Consider the following 25000-nt stretch of genomic DNA (forward strand, 5'->3'; position numbering starts at 1 on the left):
TTTATTTGTTTGCACTGATACTGATCGAAGAAATAAAGGCAATGTGTAATAGCTGCAAATATATAATACACTCCCCTTCCTTCCAAATAACTAACTGTGTCTTTGATCACCCACTGAGATTTCATACTCTTTGTCTGTTATGAATAAATCCTGCAGCAAAATGGACTGTTATGTACACAAAATACCAGTACTGCATATATGGAACTTTCATTCATATTCTGTTAATTGACCCATTTAGACATGAGGCCGATTCTAAAAACGCCTTCTAAATCCTGACCTAAGTTTTCTGAAAAAAATTAAATATGTATTAAGAAATTACAACAAATGTATGTTGCTATATACTGTACATAGCGACAGGAACCCCAAAAGGAGTTCCCGTCCTGAAAGGTATAGTTACAAATAGGGGTTCCCGCCCCCAAAATGGGTTAAAAAATTGAATTGTACGACTTTCGCCAAACGTGTGGATGTGTACTCAACATAATGACGGTTTACCTTCCTGTTAGAAGATTGAGCCACTGGGTACTAGGGCTGTTGGAAAAAAGCGATTAATGTAAGAATCGCTTATTATCAACGAATCAGAATCGATTCACAATTTCCAAAAATCTATTTTTTTGCTCTATGGTGTTTATGATATGAAATGTAAGCTTATCATAATCACAGTAAACATTATCATGTCTTCAGTCATATTAAAGGCCTTTTTTTTTAACTAACTCCAGTCACTTTCAGTTCATGCTCGTTGGCGCTCGTTAATGTTACTTGCATTAAAGCAATTATGTTGTGTTTCTGCATCAAATAGAACTACACCTAATTCCATCAAAGCCAAGAATTTTAACACAACCCTCTCTGGTATTATATAATTTTTTGTTTGAGCTGTCGGAAATAACTAGGCTACACTTGGATGTTAAAGTCAAGATGAAAACAATATAATAATTTGAATTAAACTGATTGGGAATAATTTTTGAATGAGAATCGTGACCCCAATCGAATCGTGAGATAGCAGACGATTCACAGCCCTACTGGGTAGGTACCCAAGCTGTTTTAGTCCTTCTGTCTATTCAACTTGGCTCATTGACCTTGAAGAATCAACCATAACAGATTCCAGACTGATTATTTTCTTGCGTATCCATCCAAGATTAATTGATGACCATGATTAAAGATGACACCAATTCATCTACAGCTCTGTGTTGTCGTCGTTAAAAATAGGCACGCTACAGCTAAAACTAGACTGCATTAACACTCGGGTTGCGCAGTGATAAAGAGCCTGCCCACGACCACGGAGGTTTTGAGTTCAAATCCACCGTGGCGCATCCGGCTTTGTCGAGCGTCTACACAAATACAATTGGTCCGCTTTCAGGGGAGGGCAGCCGGGCGGGGAGGGTGTAACTTGTCACCGCACAAACTCCTACCGGCTGGATCGGCGCCTGTCAGCAGGGAGTGTTTGACGGGAGGAGTAGAACGAAAGCTCTACGTCCTTCAGTTGGGAGCTCCTCACTGGACATTTGCATAAAGACTACATTGGGGAGAAAAAGGGGTAAAAGGCTAAATAAAGCTTAAAATACCCATCTCAACAAATGTAAAGTTCCTGCAAATTGATTTCCGTACTGAAATTAATGTTACACAAAGGTTTAATTAATGTTAAACAAACTATTGTACAGAAAAGCTTACTGGATACACACACTTAGGCCTAAATGACGAATTGAGATTATTATGCTTCTTAAAGATGCTCTTTATAGACCCTTTATAAGCCCCTCAGCATGAGTTGCTGTCGTTCGTGCTATCAACAGTGACCCACATGCAGAACAACGTTAGCCTGGTAAACCATCCCGGTTCGCCTGAATTCACATTATCATATATGTCTTCTGTAGACCGGTCTGGCCCCGAGCGCTGGGTGGGCGTTTTGCAGGAACCAAAAGGTGGAAGAGCCAATCGGCGTCTGCGCTCAGGGCCCTGTGATTGACAGATGCCGATTGGCTCTTCCACTTTTTGGTTTATGCAAAAACGCCCACCCGGCGCTTGGGGCCAGACCGGTCTGCAGAAGATAATGTGAATTCACGCGACCGGGAAGGTTCACCAGGCTAAAACGACGTACCTCATTCTTGTTGGCTGAAGGGGCTGCCCCAGTGCCTCTCACCCATTTTTTTAAATAGTCAGTCAAATTCTATGGAATGTAAAAGTGGTGTATAGTCCTTAAAATACTGTACCTATAATAGTTTTCAAGACTTGTACCATGATGGGGCAACCTGATAGCCGAGTGGTTAGGGTGCGTACCACTCTAATTCCCGAGAGTAAGTCGCCTGTTTGATTCCCAGCCAGCCTGCCGGAACCATTTGCTGCGTGTTACTACTCTTCTCTCGTTTCATGTTTCCTGTCTGTCTCAACTGTGACTATCAAATAAATAATGCTCAATTAAGTCCAAAACATAACTATAAAATAAAAGACCACTTATATTTCAAGTACAAGGTGTTCGGTATAATGTGAAAGAATTTTAATCACTGAAATGCACTGATATTAAATAAAAAAAGGTATCAATTTATTCTTCAACCATCTGTTAAATGTATAAAAACCATTAGGCCTAAATATAACCTAGTCCATATTGATGCAGTCTGTCCGAAGAGCCAAGTTGTCCGACCGGATCTCCGGTAGCACATTACCACTCTCCACTGTCGGACACCCACGCATCTGCAGCATTCAATATGACAGACAAACAATTGGCCCACAATCACATTACGGTGGCCACCAATCGCATTACAGCATGCCGCACAGGGGGGGCGGGAGTTAGAGCTTTTATTCTGGATAGCGACAGTGTGAGAGACCTCTAAGGTAGTTAGACCCGCACTGGAGGAACCTTCAGCTATGGGAGGCTTACAGTTGGAACCTGTTGTTCGTGTATTATTACAACCTTTGACAAACGTGAGGTCATCACACATTATTTTGCCAACATTCCCCCACCTGCATAAGTCGACATTGTTTTGTTGTTTATTCTTAGGCCTGCTCAGAGTCAGCGGAGGTGCATACGGATCAGATTATGTTTCCAGACATATTGCACCTGGGCCGGCAGGGTGAGAAGAACGGATAAAGCCATCGAGTGACCATCAACGTTCTCTGACAATTGCACCGAAGCAGCAGTCCACATCATCTACATTGCTCCTTCCTATGTCATTAGGTCATCTCGTCTCACAACAGGGAACGATGCCACATCGTGACACAAAACGGGCCTGATTCTGTGTTCACACTAGCAGCGACAAAGCGACAGACTACAAGCTATTTTCACTTTCCAACAGCATGAAGATGCAAACTGACGGCCCTCGCTTGTCACTGGGTTACACGCTACAAAAAAGTTGAGATGGTTTCAACTTTTTTCAGCGCTCCAATGACGCAGTGAATTGGCAATCAATCAAGCTTTTGTTTCACCATTTCCACTCACCTTCTCTCACCACACTATTCCTGCTTGTACTGTTCTTTTTCAACCCAAGCCTTTAGTTTATTAGCACATTGTAATAAAAATTTTAAACAATACATCAGAAGAAAGCAAGTTATTGTGCAAGAAAAGGAAGAAGCCAATAGGCTTTAAAAGAGTGAATCGGTAACAGTGTAGCTGAGCAAACTTGGGTGGTTTTGTAGCCTTTGTCGGGGCTAGTGTGTGAACGCAGCATTAGTATCTGCTCAGGGAATTAAGAACAAGGGAGAGAGGTTGACAGAAGATGGATGGAGAGATGGACAGAAGGGTGGATTGATGGATGGAGGGAGAGAGGAGCAGAGACCACGTTCCGCCTTTAACTCGACATTCATACTTGGACTTTACTCGTTTTGTGCTTCTGTGTACGCTATTTGATGACTATGGGACGTCTGAGATATTTCTGTGTGTGTGTGTGTGTGTGTGTGTGTGTGTGTGTGTGTGTGTGTGTGTGTGTGTGTGTGTGTGTGTGTGTGTGTGTGATGCGTGCGTCTGAGGTGAAGTATGTGTGAAGTGCGTGTAAGCGCCCCAAGACCCCCTCCTTCCTTGTTACTTACGCTTTCTTCTCTGCTCTGTCCTTGTCTTTACTCTTGTCCTTGTTGTCCTGATCTCGTGCTCGCTCCTTGTCCTTGCCTCTCTCTCTGTCCTTGTCACGGGCCTTGTGGCGTCGGCTCCGGTCTCGCTCTCTGCTGTGACTCCTCTTGCGGCTGTGGCTGCGATTGCGTCTGGTCCGAGAGTGAGACCTGGAAGTCATCATGACAAAACACGCATCACTGAAATGCACATTTCTGGGGAGGTGTTAACTACTGAATGTAAGAAATAATAAATTGCCCTTCTAAGCCAAAGTGCAGTAACTGTGTTTTTGGACACACCGACTTATTTGTGTATCCCAAAGGTCAAATTAACCTTTATGATTTTGGGGGATAAACAATTAACTCAAGAACAGATATAGAATCACTGTAATACCCCATTCCCATTGGTAACCCATTTGGATACGATTGTGTCCACAATTCCATGCTGTATTGATGTTGGTACAGGAGAGATGACAGGCAAACGTTGATCAGAATAACAAGTAATGTAGATTTTTTGCAATAATTTAAAGGGGTAGTTCACCCCCCAAATAACTTTTTTTCTATTGATTACTCACCCCATGGAGCCTTGAATTCATGGATATTTATTTGTTTTTGTCGCATTCCTTCCTTTATTATTTGATTATAATAAATTTAGCCCCATTGATTCCGGTAGGAGACACAAATGCATTTGTGTCTCCTACCGGAATCAATGGGGACACATTTATTATAATCAAATTATTGGCTTAGGAATGTGACAAAAACAAAAAAATATCTATGAATTCAAGGCTCCAGATGGTCAGTAATCAATAGAAAAAAAGTTATTTTGGGGGTGAACTACCCCTTTAACTCTTGAGAGCGTAAAATGAAACCTGTAGGTTTTACGCTCTCAAGAGTTAAAGATCAATAAGGGTCCATTCGGTTACCAAATCTGGAACCCCTTCAAGGACCACTGGTGGTCCCCGGACCACCCATTTGGCTGGCCAGCTGAAACACTTTTAAACCCTTCTATTGGTTACATTATTTGCGTAGTTACTGCACTTTGGCTTTGTAGGGAGTTGATTGTTTTCTCCATTCATAAATAATACTGTAACTTAAGTAGATTTTTGTCAGTTTGTCATTGATAAACACACACAACAAGGTCAGCAGCAGCTGTTCTGTCTTGAGTCAAAAAGACAGAACAGCAGATGACAAATGTTATACAAGTCTGTTTTAGGTTGTTGTTTTCAATGAATGGTTGGATTTATAGCTTCAATCTTAAAACCAGAAATACACTGAACCCTATTAGTGACCAGTGCACTCCCCTCAGGGTCAGATTACACAAGATATAAAAAAAAAATCTCATCGATCCCTTCAGCTATCAAACTGCTAAATAGATTACCAGGCAGGAGAATACTTCATGCACCACGTATACACACACAGAAATGTTAAAGTTATATTGAGTTGGGTATGCATGCACAAGTTTGTATGCGTGTCTCCGGATTGTACGTGTTGTTTCGGTTCTAACAGAAACTGTATTTCTATTCCTTGTTGCCTGTATGTTGTCTTGTTGCTGCAAACTAATTGCCCTCTGGGCCTACAATAAAGAGAGAACTGAACAACTTAACCGTTCATCAACTTTTTTCTTTTTAACTAATACAACATGAGTTGTAGAAGAAAAAGTCAATCTAACTGTTTGTTTATTAAAATGAAATACTTGTTTGTACACAAATACAATGCAACAGTTTTCAGTCAATCGTCTAATAATGCTGCTACCCACTAGTCGTGTTTAGCATATCATGCTCATATAGCTACGTGGGTCTGAGTCTTTGTTTAGGCTGAATTTAGGATTTCCTCTTATTTCCCTCCAATTTTATGGCGATTCGGGACATATTTCTCTGCTTAAGAATGTTGTGTGCGCTGCCACACTCTGAAATATAGCTCATGGATTGGGACACGCTCAAATAAACAATCTGCAGTATGCGCCCACACAGCCCTGGCTCCATTTCACTGTCCTTTTATTTATTTATTTTATTTTATTTTTGATCTTTATGACATTGTAGATTAGTTTCCTGGTCCTGTAGTGTTTGGCTTTATAGGACAGTGAACTGTAGCAAAGCCAGGGATGACATTTATGGTTCAAGGGCTGGACGGGGGCGACGGTCTGGTCAAACCAATACCCACCCACTTGTATCTACAGCAGTGGTTCCCAAACTGGAGATAGTCTCCCAAATATTTTGGGGGGTCCCCAGATGATTAGCTTAATGTGCAACATTGTTTTCTCACTCAACAGTAAACAAACCAACATAAGTGTATAGAGTATTTGATGACCATCAAATTATTGGCTTAGGAATGCGGCAAAAACTAAAACAATTCCATGAATTCAAGGCTTCATGGGGTGTGTAATTGATAGAAAGTAATTTTTGGGGTAAACTACTCCTTTAAACCTGATCATAAAAGTGATCATAAAGCCATTCCCCAATACTTGAACTAGAGCCGAGTCAGCCGACTGATGTATCAGTCTGGTCCATATATCGGTAATTATTTGAATTTTTAACAAAATTATTTTGTTTAAAAAGTGATTCAGTCGATGCCTGACTTTTTTTTTTAACCATTTTCAACTTGGTTTCAATTTGAGGAATGCCATTAGGTGGGAGAAAAAAAAGAAAAAAGTTTTCAAAAATAGCAATTAGCTAACACATTGCGTTGTAGATAAGCTATCTTTGAAAAAAAAGTATCCATCAAAAAGTTATTTGTGTTTAGTTTTTCGAATTGATAAGAAGATTTATCTAAAATCAGGATTGACATATCTGGCATCATTCAGGCTCTAGCTTGAATACAACTAGATGCGTGCTCGTTCGCGCACGCAGCGCACACACACGCACGCACACAGAGAGAGTGTATAGATGTGGCCAATTAGAACCAGGCTCTGAGAACCGTATTGATCCTGACACTGGCCCTCTGGTCATAAGGTGATTTACACTGTGAGATTTACACCATTACTTATGACACACACACACACACACGCCCTGCATGTGTTGTCATTTCTACACACAATGGCACAAATTATTAAAAATACAATAACGGCACATAATCGGTTCATGCCTTGTATTAATTCAGACAAGACACGTTAAATCATACAGACCGTGTGTGTGTGTGTGTGTCGTTTGTGTGTGCGTGTGTGCACGTGTGAGAGTGAGAAAGAGTGAGTGTGTGCGATGCGATGCGTGCCGGAGAGAGAGACAGTGATGTGAAAGCCCCAGTAGGTTATCACCAGAGACATGGTTATTCTCCATCATCTATCACTTTATTGATTTGTCTATAAAAACAGTCAAACCTGCTGTCCGGAAGCTGTATCCCCCCCCCCCCCTTTATTAGTTTGCAGTTCGGGACGTCCAAAAGCTGTCTCTCCCCTGATGGAAAACTAATCATCTTCCTCCGACGCCCTGTCACAGCACAACAGACAACAAACACACTGACAACTGTTGAAATCAGTTACTGTGATGATCACGGCACAGCGCACTATTTCAACTTCACTTTATTCGACATACATGGTATAAAGCTGTGGTTTTCAACCCTTTTCATATCAAGGTCCATTTTTTATTCGCCATTTGAGCCACGGACCACCATTTGATGGGATTTAGCCTCTCAGACGTCGGTTACCATTTTGTCCACAATTCCATACTGTATTGATGTGGTACCAGGAGAGATAACAGGCACACGTTGATCAAAATATCAATTCTTTAATTAAGTAATATAATAATAATAATTTAACTCTTGGGAGCGTAAAATGAAACCAAATGGACATTTAGCTGGGGACCACCTGGAACCCCCTCAAGGATCACTGGTGGTCCCCGGACCACTGGTTGAGGACCATTGGTATAAAGCAAAAGAAAATCTCATGACTGAAACCTTTTGCCAGGCCAATAGTCCTGATATGTGATTTGTGAAACGGCAGTGAAAGGAGTTTCCAAAAACTATTAGCACAATACGTAGAGTTATGATGTTTAGGTATCATTCTAAACCTATATGTTCTTCTTGTTGTTCTGCATACAGCCAACCAGTTGAAGAAATTACAAATTGAGGCTTTAACCTTTTGCCTTTATGAAATGTCCCAGACCAATTGGTTAATGGGAGATGCTTCTGAGCATGCAGTCTACTGCTAGTTTGATCACTTCAAATACCCTTTAATCTTAAGCTTAAAATAACTACAAAGCTCACAACACGTTGCAGTGCGCCGTGTTGTGAGCTTGTGGATCGGCTATTTTCGGCGCACGAAATGCTGGCTTCTATGGAAGTCACAAGTTTACAGGTGTATAATACATATATATATGTGTTTTGTTCAGAATTCAACTCCTAACTTTCCACTTGCACTATACTGTACTTTAGGACACCACACGTTTTTTTTTTGCTTGAAAATGTGTTATTTGTGGCGAGCGTCGAAACGTAAATTAGAGTGTTTCTCCTATTTGCGGTACTAGTATTACTGTACAAACAGTGACAGAAGTTTAATTCTACAGTCATCTGAATGCAAGAGATTATTTCCCCCCACAATTACAAGTAAAAGTCCTGTATTCAAAGTTTGACTTGAGTGAAAGAATGTAAGTGTTGACATCAACATATACTTAAAGAATTTGTCTTTCGTTTTAGAAAATAGTAGATCTACAAGCACAACCTCACAACGCATCGCAATGCCAAAGTATAAAATCGGACTTAAGTGGTTAATGTATGTTTTGTATCAATACTCTAAATCAGCAAAGTAACTAGAAACAAAATATAAAGTATTTTAAAAAAAAGTAAATTGAAAGTACCTCAAAATTAAGAATAAGTATTGAGTTTACTTTCCACCACTGCACTCCCTGCAGTGCAGTGGTGTGAGGTAACTAAGTACATTTATTCAAATTTACTTTTACATTTACTGTACTTAAGTACAATTTTGAGGTATTTTTACTTTACTGGAGTATTTCCAATTTTCACTACAATTATTTGAAAACTTTAGTTACTAGTTACTTTGTAGATTTTTTATATTATTAAAAACATACGTTAACCATTTCATCCCTATATACATTTCGACCATTTGAAAATAGCCGATCTGCAACGCATTGTGAGCTTGTAGATCTGCTATTTTAAAACGATTTTTATACATTTTATTTATTTGAAAACTTGTGAAATGGGGCATTCTGCATAATGAGTACTTTCTACTTGTGGTACTTTAAGTACATTTTGATACCAATACTTTTGCACTTTTAATGATTTAAATTATTTATTCCGTACTTTTACTTGTAACAGAGTATTGATACTTTTACTTAAGTAAAAAAAATTGTACTTTTACCACCACTGCCGCAGTGGAACAGTTCTCGACATGCATGTGGCACTCTGTAACCACAGGGTAAGCAGCTGCTTCTGCTATACCATCATCTCTAAAATGACCATTATGAAACGTGATTTTCACTTGACGTGATAGCGGTCTTCTCCAGAAAATGACATTTGGCTTTACGTGTTTACTGAGGTTAACCACTTGAGCCGCCTAGGCTGATTGTGTAGTTTGTTTCCAGTTCAGGTTCAAAATGACGGCAGGTTAAAATCATGGCAGGCTCGTAAGCAACGCAGCAGCAGCCAAGGAATTCATCCCCCTTTACCCCATTAAGACCTGAGGCGATTTTTTAAAATGTTTTCTAAATCCTAACAGTTTTTTGTAAAAAAAAAAGAAAAAAAAATCAAGATTTTTCAAAAATAGCAGATCTACAAGCTTATAGCGCCGCACTCGGTGCCGCGCTATGAGCTTGTATATCTGCTATTTTTGAATAGCCAAAGAAATCTAAAGTGACACAGATGCGTTCCAGGTCTTAATGGGTTAAAGCCATATTGTGTAATGTTTTCCATTAAAGACGTTATTTTGAGATTGATAGATTGATTGAATACTTTATCAACAGTTTGCAAAGACAAGCACAGGGAAGTGCAGTTCAATACAAGGTCTGTTAAGAGGATTTTAAACCCAAGAAAGCACTATGGCTTGTTTCCATTGGGGTCCTTTGTACTCAATTCATCAAAAACATTTAATGACAGACAAATATACACTACTATGCAAAAACATTTAGTAGAAAGAAATATGTGCAGTAAACAGTTCGGGGGGGCTTTGACTTTTTACAGGGGCCAGTTCCGAATTGCAGCCACCTGTAAGTGCTCTTTTAGAGAGGTTTGGTAGGGCATTCCACATTTTTGTGGCATAGCAGTAGAACGAATTTAACCCCTTGTTAGAGCCAAATCTGGGTTGAACGTGATTTGTGGAGCTCCCTCTGGTGTTGTGATTGTGGACGTCATTGACGTTTTTGAAGTAGTTTGACAGGTACATGGGCGTCTTTGTGGTGAAGTGTATCTTGTAGACCAGGCCCATTGCAACTAGTTGCTGTACTCTGTCCTCTACCCCGAGCCATCCCACCCTAGCAAAGTGAGCAGGGGTTAAATGAATTGTAGATGTAAGGCCAATGTCTGGAGCCTTGTTTTTAAGGCTTTTTTTTTTTTTTTTGCACACAATTTATCTTCCACGCGTTTCAGCGATCGTGGATTTAAGGTAATTACGCTGGCATGGGGATATAAAACGATGTTTATTATCTTGGCAGTCAATGTGTTAAGTAACTTCCAAAACTCACATGGTTTGTTTGTTTTCGTCAACTTTATCATCGAGGTAGTGTTTTTTTTGCAGATCTGATAATGGAAGTTACCTTATTTTTTAGCTTATTGCTCGTCTTTGGAGTTTCACATGGTGGGTTTTGAGATCATTGTTGAAGCATTTGGCAAGCTTAGACTTGAGTGCCAAGCGATTTTCGTGTTTATAGTGGTTTCAAGTGGTCATAAAAAGTTTAGATCCATATTGATCGATCGATTCACTGTGTGTACAGCCAGAGATCGTCTCTGACTGTTGCTTTGTGGAAAAACATTCCACACAGAGCTTGTGTCCCCTTCGCTACAGGCCGTTGGAAACGCGTGTTTCGACGGAACTAAATAAAAAAAAGTTATAGGCAAAAGAAAAAAAACTACAAACATGGAGTCGACGGGAACGGAAATGACGTTATATCCATTATTTCCGTATCCGTTTGTGCTACAGTTTTACTGTTCCCTTCGGATTCAAGATCAGACCGTGACCGTCTATAAAACAACATTAAGTACAAACGCGCGTCTAGTAGCATTTGACTCGAAAACGCATCGATGGCATTCAAAGAGTTAATCCTGATGGTTCTCATGGGAGCCATGCTGTTTAAAATTGCAAAAAAAATGGTTTTGAACGCGAGCCATGACTCTTCGACCTGTGTACTCCTGAGTTCAGTGGACCAGTCCAGATCATCTCTCATTCACTGGTATATTTTTTCACAATAACATTCCACACAAAAATTGTATTGACAACTTCTTTAAACATAGTCTATCATACCAGCCCTGACAAAAAAAAGATGGTCATTTTGTATTTTAAAACAAAATGTGAACGCCAGAGAGTTAAAGCACAATAATTAGTGCCCCTGACACTCGCGCCAAAATGACGTATATGCACCGGAACTGTACCGGAAATGTGTTTATTTACGTATTTCACAGTTAATAAATACCATTTGTGACACCTTGTACTTGTATTACAAAATATTGCACTGCGACCCTGCAGCAGTCCTTTTTTAATGTAATGACCGGGACGACGCCAGAGATGTCACCAAAAAACACTCCTTAACCACTACAACCCCATATGGTTGACCGGAGTCCCTCAGGGCTCTATACTAGTGATGTCTTTTCTGTTTTCTGACAACACCCCCCTTGTCGATCGGCTATTTTCCTGCGAAAGCTTTCCCCACAATACGGATGCTGGGTGGGTGCAAATGCAGGTTATGGACTAGTTTTTAAATTAGAACATTTCATAGCACTTTTGCCTATGATAATATTCAGAAAAGGATTCTCTTTAATAAAATAGATTTTTTTAATGAATAGCATCCTATTTCAAGTTGTCCGGGGCCTTTTTCTTTGATTTGATATCACAGACCCCTTTCTGAACATTTGGACCTTCCTGGTTGTCCTACGCACCTGTCACTAGCCTTTGAGGTGAGCATCTGCCTTCTTTTAAAAGCCTATGACAATATCAAACCGTCGGGCAGTAGACCACGTATCTCCAATGCCATATTTGAATGTTTTTTTTTCGTAAGTGAATGCCCTACTTTGACATACTACAGTGTCACACAAAAGTAGCAAAAATAGATGTGACGTGTCGTGAGCTTGTAAATCTGCAATTTTTTAAAAGCCATTTCTCCATTTGAATCCTGAAAAGTAAATTATTTTTGGACATATGAGGTTTCCCAGCCGACTGCTCTGGTGGTCAGTGATAGCGATCTGATCGATAAGTGTGGGGGCACACAAACCCATTGGCATTTATTTAGGCGGGGATCGAGTCTCTGGTAAGAGTCTCTGAGTGTGACAACATCCATCATTGGCCCAGACACAGTGCGTCGGTACGAGCCAACGCACTGCACTGTATGTATGTGTGCTGCTGACAGCGCGTGCATATGTTTGTAATCAACACTACATGTGTGCAGAAATAGGAGACAGTCACAGCAGCGTTCCAGGCCCTGGCCTTATATTTGTAGCCAAGCGACTTGTGGCCAGGAGCAGCAGATGTAATAAACACAGCCTCTCTCTCTCTCTCTCTCTCTCTCTCTCTCTCGCTCTCTGTTTTTCTCCCCTTCTCTCCCTCCCTCTCTCTCTCTCTCTCTCTCTCTCTCTGTCTCTCTCAGAAGGCAGAGAAAAACAGTGCACTTCTGGGGGGTGTGCAGGCAAATTAAATTTACTGTAGTTAATAGAGTGAGGTCTATGCTGCTAGATGTCAATTTCCTGACCAAGTCCTTCCCCTTGGAGAATGATTAGCTAATTTGAGGCAGCGGATAAATGGCCTAATGCAGGACACCACACAAGATAAACAGACACAGTCGGACCCCATGCCAAGTCCTCCGCTGCTTTACATTTTCGCGCCGCCTTATTATCTCGAGGGAAAATGGGTCCCCCTATGGCCTAAACATATTTTCATTTCTATTAACCCATTTAGACCGGAAACGCATCTGTCACTTTAGATTTCTTTGGGCTATTCAAAAAATAGCAGATCTACAAGCTCATAGCACTGCACCGAGTCCCTGGAACAAAATATTTTTAGATGGGGGTCCACGGCCAAATACATATCATTTTGAGGGTCCTTGACATGAAAAAGAGTGAGAACCACTGATATATAGCAACATTCCTTTTTTTTTTAAAGGTATGTTTTTTAAGACATTTGTAGAATCCCCCCCGGAAGCAAAGATTTGTTAAAATGTTCGCTTAAAAAATATATATATCCAAAGATTTGCACGAAATTTCCACGATATTTCCAAAAAAATTGCCAAAGAAAATCTAAAATGACAGAGATGCGTTCCCGGCTTGAATGGGTTAAAAGGGGGCCTTCGTCAGACACCCCCCCCCACCCCTCCTTCCCCCCTCTTCCTCCACCAGCGCCTTCCCGTCCCTCCCCTCCCTCCCCCTCCCTCCTTTCGCCTTCCCAATCCATTAAATCGGAGCTCTGCAATTGGCTGGGGCCATTTTCACCGGTGAATTATCAATAGAGTAATTACGCTGCATGTTGGGAGCTGGGCTGAGGCTTATCGGCCGCTGACCCCCCAGTGTGCGGCAGGATATGATCCCCTCGCCACGGACCTATTGGGGTAATTATGTGGCCGGGTGTGAAGCTGGATGGTGTGTTGCCCTTATCAGTCTGTATTCTATTTCTGCTAAACACGGTTTTCATTGAAAATTGGACGTTAATGGCAGCCACATGATACCACTAGTGTTGGATTCAGGGCGAACGTCTCCACTGGAATTCGAGCCGGAGTTAAATCATTATTCCTGGTACGTAGGCTTGGGGATGTAGGCATGAGCTACTATACCCCTCCCTGGAGCTCGCGCACACACACACGCACACACACACACACACACACACACACACACACACACACAACTATACTTGTGAGGACGTCAACATTTTAGGATGGCAATTTTATAGACGGCAGTTTTTCTGAACAAGCTTGCAACGCGTAGCGCGGCGACGCACTGTGAGCTTGTAGATCTATTTTCAGTTTTGTGACACTGGGTGTGCAACTAAGTATAAATCAAGCATAACCCCTATAACCTCAACCCGTAAACCTAACCTCTAAATGCTTTTTAACCATAGAACAACCATTTCTCTTGTGAGAACCAGTATAGTGTTGTCAAAAATGTCAAATTTCTCAAAATATACTATACTTGTGGAGTGGGGGGCATTTGGCCCTCACAATTATAGCAATACAAGTAATACACACATGCACCCACACACACACTGCTTTGCTCGTTCCCTTTTACTCATCTTTCCAACATTCCACCAGTTGATGATGGACTATGAGGGACGTTCTCATTCATCCCCTGCTGTCTCCCCCCCAGCCCCCCACCCACACTTCACCGGACAACCACATATCGCCTCTGTCGGGCAGAAACCTCTTACAGTATCTCTATATTCTAACCGTGTTGTGTTTTTCCTTTTTTTCCAAAAGTATTAGATCCACGAGCTCGAATCGATCTGCTACTTTTGCCGTTTTTGAATCCTGAAAAATACGTTTTTTTTTTGGACATATGAGGTTTCCAACATGACGGAGACGATATCTTATTTTAGCCTATGGCGGAAATCACCCGCATCTATAACTTGCTGAGGACTTGGGAAAGAAATGGCGTTGTAAGTGATGTGGTGACCAGAGTCTGAGTCCATTAGGGCCAGCGCGGGCCAGCGGTGATTAATGTCTGTGTAACAGCAAACCTATCACATTTCAGTATGGGGACTGCTGGCGACAGCCGCCTCTGTCTGACCACTGTCTCTCTCTCTCTCTCACCCACCCCGCCCACAACACCCTAGACTGGACCTGCTGCCACTACAGGCCTCAATGAGGCTAGAAAATGCAGAGCAGGGGTCAGTTTGAATGAATGTGGAATTATGTGCAGGATGTCATTTGTATATAGATGTGAAGGGACTTAATTTAACTGACTGAACTTATTTTGAATATTTAATTTTAAAAGAAAAAAATCTCTCTCTCACACACTTGTGCCAGTGATCATGATCACCCTCCCCTGTGCCGATGTTGGCACCCGTGCCTAAGGCTGCCTACCCCTGACGTAGAGCCACGACCGATGCCAGATGTTGGGGTTCAAAGCGGGTAAAAGTCAGAGACACATCAGCTGCATAATTACTGATACCACATAGTTAAAGCTCCACCATGTAACTTTTTTTAAATGAATAACATCATGTAATTGTGTCCAATCTGTATGGTAGAGCGTGTTAATAATACAAATTGTATAACTTATAACATTGGGGTGGTTGTATTTTGTCTCCCTGCTCTTCTATTGAAAAATGTTGATCGTGTCAAAGGTCATGTCTCACCTAGACACAGGATCTGACACGGATTTTGACAATCTAATGTGACAATCTAAGATGAATTACAGTTCACCTACATGTTTACACCTACGATATTTTGGAGAACAGGAAGGCTGATAGGCTGAAATCAACCAATTTTCTCTCTCTCTCTCTCTCTCTCTCTCTCTCTCTCTCTCTCTCTCTCTCTCTCTCTCTCTCTCTCTCTCTCTCTCTCTCTCTCTCTCTCTCTCTCTCTCTCTCTCTCTCTCTCTCTCTCTCTCTCTCTCTCTCTCTCTCTCTCTCTCTCTCTCTCTCTCTCTCTCTCTCCATAACTAATGTAGCGAACTCCGTACCCTAAAAGTCATCTGATGCGCACATGCCTTTCATCCCTTTAAGCGCTGTTATTTGGTTTTATGCATTCAAAATACATGACTTATACTGGATAATTAACATTTGTATCAACAATGTGCATAATTATCCATTTTGAAACAGATGAAAACTAAATCTGTTAAATCGGTATCGGCTGCCAATACCAATTTTTGTTGTTGTTCAATCCAATCTGTCTGACTATTTATAAGTACTTTGTCACTTCCTAGACTAGAGCGCACGCACCGCAAAAAAAGTACAGGACTAAATACTTTTCATCAATTCTTTATGTGTGCAATGATCATCTGCAGCCTTGAATGAGAACTCTCCTACCTCACTGTCACCAACACCCATCTAGAAGCAAGGAAAACCCTACAGCCCAAACACACACGCGTGTTTGTATTACTATACTCATGAGGACGTCAACATTATAGGACAGCGATGTTTTTCTCTGCCATTTAACGCAATCAATCCGGGAACGCATAACGTGTCATTTTAGATGTTTAGCTAGAACCGTTATTTTATACTTTGGGCTATTCAAAAATAGCAGATATACAAACTTATAGTGCGGCAACGAGCTGCCGAGCTACGAGCTTGTAGATCTGCTATTTTTTTTTTAATTTTCTTTTTTACTTATGTTGCTACATTATAATATCAGAGGTCCTCAAACTTTTTTTTATGTCAAGGACCACCCAAAATATGTATTTGGCCGCGGACCCCCATCTTAAAATATTTTAAAGATATATTTTAAGATATATATCATTTTCACGATATATTTTTTTGCAGATCTACAAGCTCATGAGCTTGTAGATCTGCTATTTTTGAATAGCCAAAGAAATATAAATGACAGATGCGTTCCCGGATTGAATGGGTTAAAAACTAAATTAGACATTTTCAAGCCTTTAACTAAAGCCGGAAATGGCCAATGTACGAGCTCACACAGCTTCTAGATTGGTTCATTTCGACGTGTAACACCAGCACGCAACTAACTATGAATCAGGCATAAAACATCAACCCTAAACCCTGAACCCAACGCCTAATCAAACCTAAACTAATGCATGATCCTAACCCTAAACCCCAACCTGAATCTTTTCTTAATTGTAAGCCTAACTCTTTAAACACGAAAAAACAACCATTTATGTTGTGAGGCCCCAGTAAAAAACTGTCCTCACAAAGTCTATTTCTCAAATTCTCCTATACTTGTGGGGACAAATGTCCCGCACAAGTATAGTTATACACACACACACACACACACACACACACACACACACACACACACACACACACACACTACACATGGACACACATGGCCCAACACTACAAACAGAATCTTGACTGACGACATTCACAAGCAATGAGACAGATTGAAAAAGAAAAAACGGTCCCATTGAAAGTGAGGAGAAGCCCATATTTGAGGAACTTCATTAAAGCCTCGTTCCCTGCCGAGTTCTTTCCAGAGACGGAGCTCACAGACAGCGGCGTGCCGCGCCGAGCTTTCCACCATTCAAGTTAACCCATTAAGACCGGGAACGCATCCGTGTCATTTTAGGATTTGGCTGTTCAAAAATAGCAGATCTACAAGCTCAAATGAGCTTGTAGATCTGCTATTTTTTTTTTAAACTTAAATAATTTGTGCAAATTTGTGTTTTTAAAGCGAACATTTTTACTAAAATCTTTGCTTCTGGGGATTCTACGAATGTCTTCTAAAACAGTTTTTTTTAAAGACTTGTTTTCATATCAGTGGTTTTCAAACTTTTTTCATGTCAAGGACCCCCGAAATTATATGTATTTGGCCGCGGACCCCCATCTCAAAATATGTTGTTCCAGGGACCCCCCAGTAGCAAAGATTTGAGTTAAAAATGTTTGCTTTAAAAAATATATATATTCAAAGATTTGCACACATTTTCAAGATTTTTCAAAAATAGCAGATCTACAAGCTCATAGCGCAGCACTCGGTGCCGCACTAGTAGCTTGTATATCTGCTATTTTTGAATAGCCAAATAAATCTTAAAATGACACAGACGGGTTCCCGGATTGAATGGGTTAAAAGTCAACTTCCCTTTTTTCTGCTCATCTCAATGTTTTTTTTTTTCTTTTTCTCTCTCTCTAAAAAAGCACCTTGTGAGTGAAGGCACTGTGCATTTCCTGCTGCCAAAAGACGTGCAAAACAGCTGTTCCTCCCGACGAACGCTGCCTGTGCCGAACGGAATGCAAATATGTTAACCGTCCAGAATTTATTACTTTTGAGTGCTCTTCAAACGCGACGGCAGACACAAGTTTAATTTATGATATTCCTCTAATTATGAGAGCTGTTGAAATCATTTCCCAAGCTGCAATGAACACCCACCCCCCCACCAACCCCCTCCCTATGCAGCTACATTATCAGTTTCCTCCGTGCACTGGCACGCACACACACATTCATGTATATGCAACACACACACACACACACACACACACACACACACACACACACACACACACACACACACGAGACAAGAAAGCGCTGCAAAGTAGCTGATTGCTAGCACAATTAACACAGCAAAGACAGAGCATGAAAGATTCCTCACAATGTTTTCCTCCCGTTTTCCCTCTGCTTCATAAAAGTAATGTTTAGATTTGTCGTAATCTCCAGTTTGCTTTTCATTTTTTACCGTCTCCCAAGTACACAAACATCTGCAATGTTCTGCTGCGCTGTGAAGCCGAAATGAGACCCCATGTAGCCCACCCACTCACCCGCAAAGGCACACACACACACACACACACACAGTTACACGCACAGACACAAGCCACAAGGTCAAGTCATTTAACAGAGTTCAAAAGCGTTCAAAGCCGCCTCAGATCTATATGAACCTATGACAGCCAGCCAAAGAGAAAAAGATCACTTTCTACATCATGATGTGGTGTGTCTGTTTACGTGTGTGTGTGTGTGTGTGTGTGTGTGTGTGTGTGTGCGCGCGCGTGTGTGTGTGTGTGTGTGTGTGTGTGTGTGTGTGTGTGTGTGTGTGTGTGTGTGTGTGTGTGTGTGCGTGTCATGATTAGCCGATGTGATGTCTCCATTTGCCCATATGCCCGGTGTCACTCAGCCGGCTCACCGCAATCCTAAACTGGGCCGTCTGGTGAGCGCCGGCGCCCTTTGACCTCCCCACCGCCACGGCCCCAAGTGACGCCCATTAGCAGCTGGAGCAGAGGTGGGAGGGGGGGGGGGGTGGGGGGGGGGGGGTTGCAGGCCCCTGGCCCGGCCCAGCCACTCAAGCCCAAACACAAGGTCAAGTGGAGGTCATGCACAGACTAGGTGCTAACTTGCCAACTCACTCACAGCCACTCATGCAATTGAACCCTACTTTTACCCCCACCCCACCCCACCAGACCAAAAAGAAAAGATTGATGAAAGTTTGGCAGGAGAGGAGAGGAGGGGGGAGGGCTGGAACAATTACTTATGCAGGTTTAGGAAGAGAGTTGTTAACCAATTTCAACCTGGCTTGTGAACGATCACACCAGGGGAAAAACTAGACAAATGCCGTAAACGTTAACCCCCGCCTAGCCCTTTCTCTACCTGTGCTCAGTGAAAAGCCAGAATGTTGAACCTTGAGTCCCTATTTTTGGGCAGATTGGCTATTTGTGCCATACGACAAAATATAAAATAGGGTTTAAGTGGTAACAAGTTGTCACACAGCCTCCATCTGCAAGGCACAGGGGGAAAAGACAAAGACAGAAGTCAGAGAAGTGAATATGGGGGGCTGCATTGGTTCAGGAGGTATAGTGGCCGTCTTGGAATCGCAAGATTACCCGGTTCAATCCCACAGCTCCTCCTGGCTTCATGACTTCAAAGTGTCCTTGTAAAGAGCTTTGGTCTCCCCCAAAAACTTTGGGCCCTCAGTCAGGACTGCAGACGTACTCCCCATTTTCAGCTGCAGTCTGTATACACCTCTTCAGACTCTACCTCACGCCCTAGCACTCCTCTCTCTTCACTTCTGGCACGTATTTTGATAGATGCTGGTTATCCGTGAATGCCTGCCATATGCAAATATATGTTTGCTACTTGTTTACATACGTTCCGTTATTTAGATTCGCAGGAACACAAATGTTAAGAATGTTATTTAGATAGCATGTTGTTTAGACCTGGTATCCTAGTTTCTTTGAAGCACGACATTATTTTCTTTGTACTCTTACATACAGTGTGCGACCATTTACCCTGTCGTTAGTTGACTAGGATTCAAGCTATTTACTCTGATCTCACGCTTATAAGTCGCTCTGGACACTGACAGGGGGGCGTCTGCTGAATGCCTAAATTGTAAAATGTATATTGTTACAGTAGTTAAAGCTGCACCATGTCACTTTCCTAATTTGAACCCGGGTCTCCAGAGCAAGTGCTGAAATGTTTACTACTGAGATAATAGAGCCTGCTTGCTTGCTCTGGGGAGAAATTAAATTTCGTCCAAATTCGAGTCAAACCATAAACAGGATTGTGTGTCAAAGGTCGTGTCCAACCTAGACACAGGATCTAAATGTCTCAATAGAAGAGCAGGGAGACCAAACACAACCACCCCGATTGTATAAGTTATATTGCATTGACATACTCTACCATACAGATTGGACAAAATAACATTTAATTCTCTAATAAAAACGACATAACTGTGCTTTAACCCATTAATACCTGGAACGCATCTGTGTCACTTTTAGATTTATTTAGGCTATTCAAAAATAGCAGATATACAAGCTCATAGCGCGGCACCGAGTGCCGCGCTACGAGCTTGTAGATCTGCTATTTTTGAAAAATCGTGAAAATTATTTGTTTTATTTTTTTTCCGAAAAACTTGTTAGGATTTAGAAAATGTTCAGAAGCGGCCTCAGGTCTTAATGGGTTAACTAGAAATGCAGACCATTTACCAGAGGAAACAACAACGTTGAAGCTCAACAACATGTCCCATCACCACACATAGTTAGCCTGTCAATCCATTCTTGTCGGTAAGCGACACAGAGTATGACTTACGCCCAAGAGAGGAGGACATGAAAGTAGAGGTGGAGACAAATGGAGTGAGGGGGCGGGTTAAAAAACATTTAAAAAAAAGAAAGGAGGAGAGAATTTGAAAAAAAGAAGAGAGAAAAGGACTGAAGCTCATGGAGCAGACAGTCACGCTTTCACATCAAGCTGGCTCCAATTAGCAGGTGTGCTCTCAGTCTCTCTCTGGTCAGAGATGATGGGTTTTTTTTCCTCCTGCCTTTTATACACATGTATTTATGAAGTGGTATGAGATCTGAGGGCCCTTACCATAACAGCCTTTTATTGTCTAAATGTGCACGGCTCGGCCCCCGTGTGCTTAAGTGATTTAGGGACCTCACAACTCAGGTATAAGAAAAATCATAAACGCTGAGACAAACCATGTGGGTGGACTGTAAAAAGAAGGAAAAAAAGGCACAGAGGTACGGGCCCGACAAAAAGCAGACACACATTCCACTACTAAAGGGAAACTACACTTAATTAAACACCGAAGTCACAATTGAAATATCGCCCTGTAAAAAAACACACACACACACACAAAAAACACTGCACAATTAGTTTCTTTGCCACAGTGGAATGAAAAAAAGTTGTCTTCTGATAAAAAACAGAGGCTTTGTCCCATGAAGAAGTTTCTACAAAAGAAATCCTTTTCTTATGAGCTGCCATCAAAGAGAACAAGGAGAGAGAGAGTGAGAAAAGTAGAGGTAGGGAGAGAGATCAAGAAATGGAGAGGAAAAACGCTTCTCTGTCCGATATAAAAATAAGATAAAATAAATAAACTTGTCCATACATCTGTCATTCCACATGATCTAAGTGCCCCTTGTGTTTTAAGACCTAGTATATGGCTGGACCGGGTAAGAAACTCTGGAGAGCTTTTAATTTGAAACAACAGATATAGGAAGAGGCGACAATCGACCAGTGTAATATGAGTGGCAGGCAACAGTTTACTCTATGGAAGCTCCAGAATGTTGTTAACAATCTTTTAAACTAGCCGTTGTAGATGTGAAATTAATCAAAATTCAGCAACTGCGTCTTCCATTTGTCACCTGAAATGTAATCAGACATTATTGTATTGTATTGTATTGTATAGGTGAAATAGAGATAATTTGCATTTTGCAGCCAAGTCGACGCTGTTCTTTAAACGCAAGCTTTTTTGATCCCATAGCCTGAAGGGATGATTGCGGTGCGAATGGCTTTTTCGTTATTAGGCCAACCAAGGATAGACTACATCCCATAGCCTGGAGGGAAGATTGCGCTGCAATTGGCTAGTTTGTGAGGCTAGGCGGTTGACCAATGGCACAGCTTTCATTTCATTCAGTTAACTCAATTACTCACTTCTGAGACATTCACGTTTATAGGGCTGGCCCCACTTGCGGTCCAGCCCTCCCCCCCAAAAAAAACTAAAAAAACATATGAAGTCCATAAAAACATATGCAGTCCATAAATACACATGTAGTCCATTAAAACATATGCAGTCCATATTGTGACATCAGCTTTTTACTGCTGATCAACCTGTCCCATTAGTGAGCTGTTCAGTCCCAGACTGACCTGAAGGAAGGATGGACAAGGTCAAAGGGGAATCTCAGCGAGGCCACACACACACACACACACACACACACACACACACACACACACACAGTCAGGGTATTCTATTTCAATTCCCCAGGGGTCCATTTCTCAACCCACTTAATATTACCCTCTACACAAAATCTCTTTGCCGAAAATAGCCGATCTACAAGCTCACAACACACCACATGAACGCTCGCCCCCCAGAATAGAGAAGCTAGGGTTCATGCGAGTTATCATTTAACACCAAAGCTATTGCTTAAGTATTAAGCGATAAGCTTGGTGCGTTTGTTTAAAGCCTGAAACACATTCATGGCCAACACAACATCCCAGACTTCCTCTCCCTTATCTCCAAGGGAAATTATCGCTGATATGACTATGGTCAACTTTCTTTTCCCCCATTTTTGTATTTCCTACACTTAGAGCTGTTGGGGGAGGGGACCACCTTGGTTGTTAATATTTATGTCATGAACCTTGAGACTGATTAGATTTGCTATGCACCGTTGTGGGGCAGAATTCAAATGTCAGGACATATGGCATACACCGATGACATCAGTAGTCACAACGCATCGGCGGGACCAAAAGACAAGGTGCATATTTTGTTTTAGCAACGGTTTGGGAGTGACTATACCTTGTTTAGGACATGAAAGAGAATCTCACAGCTATAGGCAAAACTGCCTTGTTTCGGCCTGGATCGCTGGCCGGGCACCTAGGCTCATAAGCAGCCTGACGGGTTCGAGTCCCGTTAACGACGACTTTTGCTGCACGTCTCTCCCCTCTCTCTCCCTCTTTCCTAACTATCTTCACTTAAAGAATCTATCAATAAATGCAAAAGGCCAAAAACAAATCTAAAACAAAAAAAAAACTACCTTGTTTCAACCAAAGCAGTTGCCCGTGCCCGAATTATTACATTTTTCCCACTTTCATCTCGGTTTTGGCAAAAACAACTCCGGGTTCTCCGTTAACCAGGCACAGAAGTACTCTGCTGTTAAACCAATCGTAGAGCAGCTGGGGCATGAGCGCTTTTCAGGTGATCCATCTCTCTTCACTTCCTCCCCGTGTCCTCAACTCTGCCAGGAACCTAAAGAGAAGACAAATCTCGCAGCAGAAGAAACCTCACGCGGCGCACTGAGAAAGTGTTTCATTATTTTCGACGAAGAAAAAAAAAAGAAAGATTGTCAAGGTTTCAGTCAGGGCGCACATGATCCCCGTTTCATTACTTCTGCTGTTCTGTTCTCATATAGTATTCTTCTGTCTGCTTTTCGTAATTAAAATATTAGTTGGTTGAGTGAAACCACATGTTCCTCTGTGAGTGTGTGTGAGTGTGTGTGAGTGTGTGCGTTCCAGTGCTTGCCCAACCTGCACAGACAAGTGCAGTCCACAGATTGCATTAGTCGGCAATTTGCTCTCAAGTTGTTCGGGGAGAGAGAGGGAATGACAGCAGGTCTTCTAGCGGGGCGGTGCACATGGATCTGCTTAGGGAAAGAGTGTACGAGTCGCACCATCAATCACACACACACTCGCACCTAAAAAACCAGAGCCATCGAGAGAGAGAGTTATGACGCTCCCGTAGACGTCCGTTGTAAACAAAGAATATTCATATGATATTCTATACTAAATCATTTATTGCCAAAACCAACTTACGGTCGATTTTGGAATTTGTGTCTTTGTGTTCAGAGATACATAATGTGGAAGTAACACTTCAAGACTTGCCATCGGCCGACTGATAGTTGCAAACACTACAGTATAATTTCCAAACCTTGAATCCTCATAAAGGGTGTTGATGAAGCAAGTGTGCATCATGAACCACGTGATCGCGTTTACAGCGAGATCAGATAATTTTCTCGTTCAAGGGGTCTGCCTAAAATGACACTGAGAATAAATAATAAATAATAAATAGAAAGGTTTATTATTAGATACAAATCTAAATAAAAAAAATAAAAAATAAACGCCCAAATAGCAGCTCTACAAGCTCACAACGTGTCACGATTCGAAGCATTGTTAGCTTGTAGGTTTTTGAACATTTCTTAAGGTATAGATTAGGGCTTAACCCATTAAAACCGGGAAAAGATCTGCCATTTTAGATTTTAGCTATATATATATATATATATATATATATATATATATATATATATATATATATATATATATATATATATATATATATATATATATAGCAAAACACTCAGGATTTAGAACATTGGTTCTCAAAAATAGCAGATCTACAAGCTCACAGCGAGCTTGAACATCTGGTATTTTTGAACATTTTAGAAAAATCTTGGAAGTGTTTAAAAAATCTGGAAATATTTAACACAAATCATCTCTTCTGGGGGGGGGTCCCTGGCATAAAACAATTTCAGATGGTGGAGTGGGCGGGGGGGGGGTCCGTGGCCAAATACATATCAATTTGGGGGTCCTTGACACGAAAACATTGAACCACTGATTTAGAAGGCATTTGTAGAATCGGCCTCTCAGATCTTAAGTGGTTAATTCGTTCCACTCAAAAGCCTCGTGCGCTCAAGTGTGTGTGTGAGACACATGTAAATGTGGCTAGAGTTAAGTATTGTAGAGGCACAAATTGGATCTATATACAGTATGAACATGTTTCTATAGCGAGGCCTCTGGACGTATGCGGTCCA

At 41.5% G+C, this 25000-nt stretch overlaps 1 protein-coding gene across 1 annotated transcript in view; it reads right to left on the reverse strand.

Moving 5' to 3' along the window:
* Nucleotides 1-25000, reverse strand: part of rsrc1 (arginine/serine-rich coiled-coil 1) — a gene marked incomplete at its 5' end in the record, with an annotated part of 207689 nt that overhangs the window by 163071 nt on the left and 19618 nt on the right. The window contains one exon of the mRNA XM_080429260.1: nt 4012-4197. Within this exon, the coding sequence (XP_080285386.1) occupies nt 4012-4197 (186 nt within the window). The remainder of the gene's footprint in view (nt 1-4011; nt 4198-25000) is intronic.

This window comes from Gymnoscopelus braueri (genome assembly GCF_963280865.1).
Source record: "Gymnoscopelus braueri genome assembly, chromosome: 5".
NCBI classification, from domain to species: domain Eukaryota; kingdom Metazoa; phylum Chordata; class Actinopteri; order Myctophiformes; family Myctophidae; genus Gymnoscopelus; species Gymnoscopelus braueri.